Raw genomic sequence first — 11,412 nt, 5'->3', positions numbered from 1 at the left:
GTGTCGCTGTCGCGGCCGAGCATGAAGCAGATGCCCATGCGCAGCGCCTGCGAGTTGTTGATGTAGTGGTCGTAGTCTAGGTTGAGGATGAAGGGCGAGTTGGAGATCACGGCGGAGCAGCGTTCAGCTCGTTCATGGCGCCGGCCTTCTTCTCGTGGTTGAACCCGGGCCGCTTCTCATGGGAGACGTACACCAGCATGGGCTTCTCACGGCCTTCTTCTCAATGTGTAATTACAGTAGTAATTAGTTACTCCTCTCCTACAGTACTTGGGTGAAGGTGAAAGCGAAACTGGCGGCGAGTGCAGGCATGGCTCCACCGACGCAAAAAGTCAACGTGCGTGTATGCATGCGTGGACCTGCAGTGAACCATTTTAAAAGTTCATGGACCAAAAATGCATGAGTCAAAGTTGATGGACCTAGATGACACAAAACGAAAGTTAATGGACCCAAACATGCAGTTTCAAAGTTGATGGACCTAAATGACATTTCACCGAAAGTTAATGGACCTCCGGTGTATTTTACTCAAAAAACAACATCATGCCGGATTCCTACTTTCCATGCCTTTACAACGACTTTTCATAGTTAACTGCCTCAAATGGCCTCGAGGGAAATGGAATTTAGAGAGGCAATAATCTGTCCAGAACAGCTGAAAAAACAAAACCAACATCATGCTGCTTTTTTTCCTACTTCACACGCTTTTAGAACACGTTTCTCATAGTTAACTGCCTGAAAGGCTGAAACGACCTCGAGGGAAATAGGAGTTAGACAGGTAATCTAACAATCAATTTAGTTTATGCTAAGCAGAGAAGTAATTGCCAAGAAAGAGATCAATCAATCATATTTATGCTGCGAAAAAAGGTTAGCTAGCCGGTCTCTCTTACAACCTTTTGCTCACCCCACACTCCACTACCTGAGTCCATTTCTTCAGTTAAACTCATCCATGCATGTATGGATGATGACGATACCAATGGAGTTAGCACTTGGGACAAATATCTGCCCAAGTGTAGCAACTGCAATAATCAGAGTTTTGACTCATCTATCTACATATCTAGCCGCGCAAAGTTTTAAAAAGTTACTACACATATATACGTATATCCCAGTGCATGCACCTGATATTCAGGCATGTTTTCAATGCTCTGAATAGCGTGCATATGGCTGCTGTTGCAGTGTTGCTGCTCGACTAGAAGATGGCCTACACGGCTGCATTGCATATGACTTATCTGCTCTGCTCATGCATGTAGAGATGGATGGAGATAACGTTAAGAATGCATGAACCAGGACAAGGTGGAAGCTTAGCAGCCTCCAACAACCACACCAGCTTTTTGTAACAGTCTGATCAGCAGCGATTGCTTCTGCCAACTCAAGTCCTATCTATCTCGTCGTGCCTAAAACTCGGATGGGCTGCTGCCTACCCAACTGATGCTTCCTCCTGCTTCCACAAGCAAATGCTGTCCGCAAACTGATACTGCTACTGTAGTACATAAAGCTGGAGTAAATAAGGGCATGTTTGAGATGGCTCCACTCCACAACTCCAGCAACTCCAATAAAAAGTACAGCCAAACACCCCAACTCCAAAACTCCATGGAGCTGCCAACTCCATGGAGCTGTAGTGCAATTAGGGATGGAGTTTTGGAGCACTTCTTTTGCTGCTCCAAAACCCCATCTTTTGAACCTCCTCGTGGAGTTGGTGGGTAAATACCCACCAATGCCACTCGTTACACAAAAATAGCATTTCGTTCTTTTTTTCCTCCGATAGCCCCCGCGCCAACGTTTTTTCCGACGACGCTCACGTCGTTCTCCTGCCGTCGCCACTAGCGTTTCGGCTGGCCAACCCCCACCGCCGCTCTACCCCTGCCGCCGGCGGCCCGAGCCCCGCCGGCCAGCCGCCTTTCCCCGCAGGAACATGGCGCCGAGCTTGCTGCCGTCCTCCTCGTCCATGGCTGCCATGAACCGTGACAGCAGGTCGACGGCATCCTCGTCGTCATCGAGGCCGTTCCTCCGGCACGCAGGAGGTGGTCGACGTCGGTGGGGCTCTCGGTGGTCACGACGTGGCCCGCGCCGAAGGGGCCCCACGCCTGGATGGCGCCCGAGGGTGCCGCGCGGAGCAGGTCCGCGTACCAGTCGAAGAACAGGTCCGCCGTGGAAGGAGAAGAAGACAGGGATGAAGAGCAGCTCGCAAATCGAAGTCGTAACCTCTTCAATCGCAGCCTGGCTTCCCCACCGGATCGAGCTCTTATCCGCTCAACGGTCCGGCCCTTTTCAACTCTGTTTCTTCCGTTTTAGATGACTACTAATGATAATGCTGCTTCCGGCCCTTTTCAATCTGGACCGATCTAGTTTAGAGTAATTTGTTGAAGTCAGTAAACAATTTTTAATAAATATGAAAAAGTTTTAGCTGCTTGGCTAACTAAGGAAGAAGAAAAGGGGAATACGAGGATGACAGGTGGGACCATAAGGTGGGGGCAATAATGACAATTCACCTTCAAACTCTGCTTTTCTGGAACTGGGACACCCTCCCAGCCAAACATCTCCATCAGACAGCTCCAACTCCACCCAGAGCTGGCTCCACCTGGAGTTCTAGAGTAGAGCAGCTCCGTCCAGAGTTGGAGCCATGTCAAACAGGGCCTAAGTCATGCAGCTCAATGGGCTAAAGGAACTAAACTGCGCATGCGGTCAAAAGTTTCAGCGTTTCAGTGTTTCGTCGCTGTTGCGTTGGGTTTGTGTGTGAGTGTGTCTATCTTCTGCTTGTATATAATTGCATTTGTATTGATTTGTCAGCAGGCCGAGGATGGATTGATTTCCAATTGCTAATCTGAAAAAGGTTCAGGTACAGGAGAGACTATCAGACTCTGATTGCATGCCATTCTCTACATCATGGAACTCAAAGGGTGTGGCTGCCTACCTAAAGGCTAGCGCAATAGTAACAAGCCTGGCCAATTTTTGAGACGTTATAAACACAACAGACTGATATGTCGATAGTAACAAGCCTGGCCAAGTCTCTGAAGTTTTGATTGACAAAAATGTACGTACCTAACGTATTTGCGAGGCCGACTGGAAGTTTGCTCGGTTCACTGATGAAGAAAATTTTGTTCCGTTTTCTTCAACAAATTTACACAACAGCAATTATAAATGTGCGATTGATGACCTTTGTACTTTCCAATTCCTTACACATTATTCATTGAGTCACAAACCAAAAGGCGATATATAAAAAAGTTTTAAATCTCCAGCATAGTTACATCTTATTTCATTAGTTTCAGTAAAAGCATTGGCCACTCTCTTCAAGTGCTAAATTTATTGCTCTACTTGTGGGGTTCTATAAAAAGTGCTGAATTCTTGTATGATCTGTGAAGTAATTATCCTAGGTGATAATTAGGTGTAGTATTTCGGAGGAACAGAAATGCATTTTGCATTCACGTTTTAGTTCATAAACCAAAACGTGTATTTACAAAAAAAAAAAAAAACACTTCTGCATATTACGTTATAAAATTCAATATGGACTTTATTTTCATGTGAAGTGCAGAAATTTTATTCTGGGGGATAGTAATGATGTAAATTTTGCCAGCCGAAAGTAGAACAATACGGTTCGTGCACAAGTCCAACCATATGAGGAAAAAAAATAATAAGGATATCACAAGATGCTCTGATCACACATATGAATGATCAAAATTTGCAAAGTACCAAAAATACCAGTGAAGGAAGTTTATCAGGACAGACTGCATGATGTGGAAAAACTTGCTATGTGTAACAACTACCTTGCACTGCACGGCTGCCTGACCAAATACAAGGAACAACGATATTGCTTAGCATGCTTCGGATCTATCCAGCATGGTCACAGGATCTAAGTAAATCATTACAATTTGTCTCATACAAAAAGATTGCTCTTCTAATCTCACACTATAATCTCAATTCACAGACCCGCCTCGAATCAGCGGATCATCAAGCCTTGCATCCCTTGTATCCCTTCTTCAGTGACTTTGTTAGCTTGTATTGTGTTGATAGCACTGGCAATGTTTTCCTGGATCATAGTTTTCCAACAAATCTCAATCAGAAGCACAGTAAACATTAACAGGCCAAAGCACCATAGTAGGCTCTCTACATAACGCGCTTAAATCAAGTAGAACACTTGATATGAATCAAGAGGTTACCCTCCAAACTCCAAGCTTTGTGCGCAGACCATGCCACTGTGCCATCCCAAAGATCCTCTCCATATGCCGACTAAAATTTAAATGGCACACCATAAATTAACCAAAATAACAACATAACATCATATGAATGAACAAAGAAACCTTGATCCACTGCCAAAAGATGAAGATAGTCTGCAAAGTCTTAACGACGTGAATACCTGACGATGACAGTCTGGTTAAGCTGGTCAACCTTGCAATCCAATATCTTGGATGCAATTGCCTTTACAATCCATTGCTCCACCTCGTCATCATTGATCTAATGATGCATTACAGAAGTCAATAAAAATTCCAGCAAGGTTAATAAAAGCTATTTGATTGAATGAACAGCAAGTAAAATGGACAATTTACCTTAAGTTCAACAGTGATTGCAGAATAAGGGATTTCGCTAGAGCAACGGCTGCTCAGATCAAGCAAAGACATGAGGCGCATCTTGGTTACGCACTCCTCATGGACGAGTCCTGTCGATTGTTCATCAAAAGTCAAAGAAATGAAGCCAAGATGTAAGAGATATTTGAGTTCACAAGGAGAGAGAAAAAACATAGGTACTGGTCTGGTAGAGAAGATACCATAATCTTTCAGCGAGGCAGAGTTTGCACTCTGAAGCTCTAAGTAGGAATCAAGTCTCTTAGTAAGGAATATCTTTAGAAGCTCATAAACCAACTGATACTTTTCGTCCTTCTCAAGCTGTGAAACAGCTGGCATGTTGAGCAAATCACACTGCAATTACAAAGAAGTTCCATCAATCAAGCATGCTGATTGGAAGTATAAACTAAAAAGCTAATAAAGGATTTTACGATGTGCCTAGACCACATTCATGGATTTCTCAACAAGTACCTTGCCGCATTACAAGAGATTAAGTGATATTATGGAAGAGTAGTTGGTTGAGTTGGAAACGTACATGATCATCTATCTAAGCAAGACAATAAAAAAGGAAAAAATATTTGGAACTTGGAAGGACACCCCCATGTCAACTCTGCCAACTTATAAATCACACAAGCTAAGGGTCGAGAAGATACTGAGAGCACCAACACTGGTTACATGTAAGCTGATGTCATTAGAGCATCTTTTGTCCGTGAAACTAATGCTAGCATTAATAACAACATATAACAGTAAACACATTTGGATAAATGATGTAAGAATAGCATCCTATATTGCAAGAAGGCACTAATGAACAGTTAAGGGAAAAATTATCCTTCTGAGGATTATATATCATGATTTTTTTCTCATAGAATCAATATTACAGATGCACGGACTGGAGTAAACAAGCACCTGAAAGAGATTAGACGATTTAACAAACTCGACGATCGCCGCAACAGCCTCTTCCTTTGCATCAGCAATTGTAGCTGATTCATCATCTGACCCTTTGAATGTGGCAAGGTACTTGTTGAGAAAGTTGAAGTACTCCTTAGCCATGCTGTCAATCATAAGAGAAAATGATTTACTTGTATCAGTGCAAAACCACACCAGATAGGCAGCAATCTATAAAACTCTCTAAACGTGGTGAGCTTATGAATAGTGCCATCCCGTCCTCCCCTCACAGTTCCCTGTTCATCCACAGTGCCTTCTTCGTTCACGTCCGATTTTGACTCTTCCCATCGGATGAATGCCACACTCGCCTCCATCGTCCACCGCTCCAGCGCACCACGGGCCCCACAGCCCATCAGCTCCGCACCTACCACTCGCGACACAGGGGCGCCTCACAACCACGACCACAAAAAAGAAAACGGCGGCGACGAGGAAGCCTGCCGCTCCTACGCCACCCCCCCCCCCCCCCGCGCTGTGACCCCGCCTACGCCACTCCTGCGGGCCCACCAGTTGCTGCCCACCTGCGAACTCAGGCTGCTCCGCCGCTCCTGCGCCCTCCGCCGGCTGCAACCTTCGCACACCGCAGCCAGTGCCCGGGCCGCCCAGCACCAGCGCCGCGCGCCGTGGCCCGCAAAAAGCACAGAGCCGCCTCCGGCCATCTCACTTGCGGGTCGCGGCGGCACGGCCCCGCAGCACCATCGCCGCGGCACGGTCCTGAAGCAGCCCCTCGCGTCTCCGTCCTTATCCGTTGCATAGCAGCTGGACCGGCGACATCCCCCTTCAACCTCAAAAGCAGATCCCGTCGCGCAGCGCCTCGCCCGTGCCTACGGCCCTCTTCCACGGCGGGCGTCGAGCGCCAGCGTCCCCTTCGACCCTCGCCACCAGGTATGCTCTCCTTTTTCCCTCTTTTTATTTTCCTATTTTTCCCAGACGACATGCACATGCCTACTCAGTACATATGCATTCAGATGTGCAGACCAATTACATGGAACCTTCTAAATATTTCAGATTGGCTGCCTATAACTTTCTGAAGGTGTGCTGGTGCTAATCCTAAAAATGGGTGTGCTGCTGCCAATCCTAAAAAAAAGGTATGCTGGTGTCACTTAGATAGGATATTACATATGGTTTGCACATTTCAGTGCCATGGATACACTAAATTCAGCATGCTCTTCTTATTAACAATATATTTCAGATTGCCTGCCTATAACTTGCTGAAGGTGTCCTGGTGCTAATCCTAAAAAGGGTATGCTGCTATTAATCCTACAAAAAAAGTTTGGTGACTTTTTCATTCTGCTGATATCAGTTAAGGTATTTACAATATTACCGGTCTTCTAGATTCCTTTTTTTTTTGAGCATGTCCGGATTCCTTTGTTCAGATACCTAAACTCAATTGTTAGTTGTGACCCCCAAAAAAGTGCCCAGTTTAATTCTGACGTTGGGGATATGTACCTGCTGCTGGAGGATCTTCTCTATTTCCTAGAATAATTCTATGAGTCCAATTATGCCCTCCCAATAGCTTCAGATAACTCTTTGGCTACATCCCGTGTTCTATTTTACCATGATGATTCTTCGATTTTCCCTTTCTGCATTTACATATACATATGTTTTGCATATTTCAGTGCCATGGATACACTAAATTCAGCAACCTCTTCTTATTAACAATATATTTCAGATTGCCTGCCTATAACTTTCTGAAAGTGTGCTGGTGCTAATCCTAAAAAAGGGTGTGCTGCTGTTAATCCTTAAAAAAAGGTATGTTGGTGCTACTTAAATAGGATATTACATATGGTTTGCATATTTGAGTGCCATGGATACACTAAATTCAGCATGCTCTTCTTATTAACAATATATTTCAGCATGGCTGCCTATAACTTGCCGAAGGTGTCCTGGTGCTAATCCTAAAAAAGGTTATGCTGCTGTTAGTCCTAAAAAAAGGTATGCTGGTGTTACCTAAATAGGACATGTGCCTTCTATTTCCCTATGTCTTGCCATATCAAATCTGAATTGTGTTTTTTAAATGTCTCAACTTTCTTGGCCCTAAAACTCTATACGAACTCAGCTACGCTCCATGGTACAAGCCACGTATCCATGCTGACCTCGCTTAAATACGATTTATCAGAGTCTTATCATGTCGATCAAAACGGTAGAACACATGTAGTTCAAAATTTGGTTCTACCATGCCAGCTTACCAGTGCTTATACTAAATAAAAACAGGGGTTCCTTTCCGCTGCCAGGCACCATTTTATTGTAATAATGAAACAATACGCGGAATTGTTATACATCCATTTACTCTGGACATGCTCGGTATGAACATAGTTCCCTTATGCTGATGTACACCTAAATTCTTCTGTGGAAACAGTAGTAATGCCTAAATTTACACAGGGATGGTACCCCAAGAGGTCAACATGTCAAAGGCCATCGCCCACACAGGACATAACGGTAAATGCTATCCCTTTGCTCTATTATGTTTTCAAATACCTGCTGAAGCGTTTAATTTTTGAATTCATCTACATGTACATACAGGCTAGCCCGACAAAATAATGACAGGACTAATCCTTTTAATTTGTATTGAGCAGCTCATTCACTAAACTTCACCCTGTACAGAAAACATTGACCGTACTGTATTCAAATTGTTGTATCAGCATTCAGAGAAATTCCCTATGGGATTAATGCCTTCTTTGTGGCAAACAACCCCATGTGTTCTACGCCAAATTATTCAATCGACATTGAACACTCTGTTTGCCCTTTATGTTGCTTCATACTTTAGTGCAATCTTCATGAATTTATTTCCATATTTGGTTGCTGGATTCATCACATGTTATTTGCCTCATGAGGCATTTCAATATAGAATGATTGTTTTTCTGCCAAAGCTAAGATAGGTACTGAATATAAGTATTTAAATAAATCTAACGTGCTACCTGATGATGTTAGCCCCATATGTATATATACAAACAAATGTGTGTGCTGATCTTGACCTTTTGCTTAAGGGCTTCCGCAATGGAGAGGTAAGAAGAGGGTAGTAAGACCCTACTACTAGCAAGATACATTGTCAAGGGAAAGCAAAAACCGGTAATAGCATCATCCGGTAGTAGCACATGGTACATGGCAAAGCACATGGTGTCCAAGAGAAATTGCTTCACTTAGATTTTTTGTGCAAGTATGAAACACTGGAATTTGTAAATTGTCCAATTTCCATCCTTTTCTCCATATATGCTTACAACGGCCATGTAACTTCAAGATTTTATAATTTTTTGTATCCTAATCGACAACTATGGTACATAGGAATGTAATGATATACTATTCTTCTCTTCCTCATGCCCGCGCAACATGCAGGGGCACTGGCTAGTAGACAGGAACTGTGGTGACAAGCCGTAGAGAGAAAAGCATGCCTTACCCCTTGTGGTCTTTGAGGATGCTGGTGACAGCAAGGTAGAGTTCCCTCTGCTCTAAATTGCCAATTCCCCACTCACTGACGAAGCTGTCGATGTTTTTGAAAGATGGGATGATGTACTCGGCAGCCTTTCCAGCCGTGGCGAGCTCAAGAGCCTTCTTGTAAACAAATGCCTTGCCGTAGGGGCTTGGGAGAAGATTGTACAAGCTGAAAAGACTACACAGATACAGACGAACAGGTCTGTCAGCAAACCCTTGGATGCCACAAACAAACAATCGAATTCTCTGCTACGGTTGTTGCTTACACTTTGAGGCGCAACCCTGTTTTGTCGCCGGGCTGCTGGGTGAGCTTGGCGCAGATGAGGTTGGTGATCTGCAGCGCCTGATCCTCGGATCCGGCCTTGGTGACGAGGCTGCAGATGACGGAGAGAACACACTCCAGATCTACATAAGCAGAGTTAAAGTCTGAAGCACATAAAATCTCTGAATTGGGAGAGAGAAAGAAGGTACCTTTGTCCGCGACGCGCGACGGGGAGGTGAGGAGCAGGTCGGCGGAGGCGAGCATGAGAGAGGCCATGTCGAGCCAGCGCCCCGCGAGGATGTGCTCCTGCGCCTCGAGGCAGAGGCGGGTAACCTCGGGGTCCGCGACCTCCGGGCCCGTGTCGGCCCAGGCCAGCTCGGCGGTGAAGCGGACCACGGCCAGCATCGGCTCCTCCGTCGTGTTTACGATGGTCGCCATCTTGTCGTTCCTTCGCTGCGCGTGAGAGCTGCTGATGCCGCTGCGGCCGCCGGAGATGGTGAAGGGAGGAGGGGATTGGGCGCGTGGGGCGGAAGTGGCGGCGGGAGGAGAAAACCCAATGCGATGCGGCTTAAAACACCGCCCAACGACGCCTTGAACCCTACAGGTCAGTCTCCCAGTCTTAAGTCCCAGCCGTGGGATCAAAAATCGACGGACCACGGTGTGGGGTTGTGTCGGCTGGTACTCCTGTCCTGACTCCCGAACAAGGACAAACAGTTCCTATTGCCAACCACAGAGCACCTCGGTCAATCTGACGTTTCTTTGAGAGTTTGATGGTATTTAATAAATAGAATAGATAAGAAGAAAGATGATTAAAGTTTTATGTGATAAGATAAGTTTCATGTAGATGAACTCATCTACGTTGTTTTTAACCCATGGTGTCTTTGAAAATGGGACATAAAACCTTGCTGAGACTGGCCTAACATACTCATTTGTTCCGAAAAGAATGCAACCATGGGTTACTTGTGGTTCACGTTTAACCAAGCTTTTAGCGAATGATATTCACATATATGACTCTAAATCAATTTACTATAAAAATACATTTCTTAATGAATCCAATGAAATTTATTTGATATCATAAATATTGATACTTCTTTATCTATAATTGGCTAAACTTATAAGATACTAAAACATGACATTGTACTAATGTTGCATTCCCTCGAACAAAGAGAGTATATATATACACACACTAAAAACAATCTAACGACATGTTTGAGTCTATACAACTAACAATTAATTGACAGCTAAAAAGTAATTGATGTCATGTTTGGATTCTTAGATAATATAACTGTGTGTTTGGTTTGCGAGTTGAACTGGGATATTCCGGGTCTGACCCATATGGTCTGCTGTTTGGTTAAGGATCCATGTGGGTTTGGGTTGGACCCATGAGGGAATAAGCCTTCAGAAGCGGGTTCCTCCAAATCGGGAGGATCAATTGGACCCAGAAAGAACGGTGTCACGATCGCCGTATCCTTCTCCCTCCCTTTCGTCGCGACTTCCATCGCCCCCGACGGCGGTGCTCGTGGATCTGCTCCTCCAGATCTAGGTGAGCAGCAGACGGGCGAGCAACGGCAAGGGAGGAGCTCCTCCAGTGACCTCGAGCTCTGGGAGGTGGCACCGTGTGGCGGCGCACGGGCGAGCTCGCGCGAGCTCGGGGCGTGGGCCGGGACGGGGAGGTGCCGACGGGGCCTACTCGGGGAGGCGATGGCCACCACGGCCGCCAGGTCGGGGTGGGCCGGGACAGGGCAGGGAGGCGGTGGATGCCATGGACGTCGGGGGCTGCGCGGGGCGAGGAGGTGGTGGCCGTCATGGCCGCCCGGGACTGCGCAAGGCGGGGAGGCAGTGGCCGCGGGGGCAGGGCTGGGAGGCGGCGGCCATGGCGCTGTGCACAAACTCGGGCTGGGGTTCGACTGAGCAGCGGAAGAAGGTGAGGGGAAAAAAAGAAAATAAAGTGGATGACAGGTGGGGCCCGCTAATGGTGCTGTAAACGGTGTCAAAATGGCATCCATTTCATCCCTGTCCAACCTTGCAACCCAACAAAAAACTGGATTCAACCTGAGCTCTTAACCAAACACGAAATGGGTTCATCCCATCCCAAAAACTAGGTTGGACCCAATCCAACCCAGTCAGTCCCCAAACCAAACACACGGTAAGCTAACTAATGTCTTATCTTATCTAGCATCCAGCTAATAATTACTAGCAATTAGCTAGTTTTCGTAGCTACCACAACTAATG

General features: G+C 45.7%; 1 protein-coding gene across 1 annotated transcript; it reads right to left on the bottom strand.

Moving 5' to 3' along the window:
• Positions 1–3,628: 3,628 nt before the first annotated feature.
• On the bottom strand, positions 3,629–9,737 carry LOC136457598 (uncharacterized). Its single transcript, XM_066457626.1, has 9 exons — positions 9,390–9,737; positions 9,185–9,323; positions 8,884–9,096; positions 5,454–5,598; positions 4,751–4,901; positions 4,533–4,642; positions 4,343–4,440; positions 4,146–4,215; positions 3,629–4,015 (listed from the first exon to the last, which is right to left on the bottom strand). The coding sequence occupies exons 1-9, from the start codon at positions 9,616–9,618 to the stop codon at positions 3,926–3,928; spliced, it is 1,245 nt and encodes a 414-aa protein (XP_066313723.1). The 5' UTR covers positions 9,619–9,737; the 3' UTR covers positions 3,629–3,925.
• Between the last annotated feature and the right edge of the window lie 1,675 nt (positions 9,738–11,412).

The sequence above is a fragment of the Miscanthus floridulus genome, chromosome 6 (genome assembly GCF_019320115.1).
Source record: "Miscanthus floridulus cultivar M001 chromosome 6, ASM1932011v1, whole genome shotgun sequence".
NCBI lineage: Eukaryota > Viridiplantae > Streptophyta > Magnoliopsida > Poales > Poaceae > Miscanthus > Miscanthus floridulus.
Note: the sequence above shows the minus strand (reverse complement) of the source record. Positions and strands in the feature narration are given on the sequence as shown.

Coding starts and splice junctions, on each gene's coding strand:
- LOC136457598 (XM_066457626.1), bottom strand. CDS start 9,618: ATGGCGACCATCGTAAACACGACGGAGGAGCCGATGCTGGCCGTGGTC. Junction 4,216..4,342: donor AACCAGACTGTCATCGTCAG/GTATTCACGTCG, acceptor TTTAAATTTTAG/TCGGCATATGGAGAGGATCT. Junction 4,016..4,145: donor CAAAGCTTGGAGTTTGGAGG/GTAACCTCTTGA, acceptor ACTATGATCCAG/GAAAACATTGCCAGTGCTAT.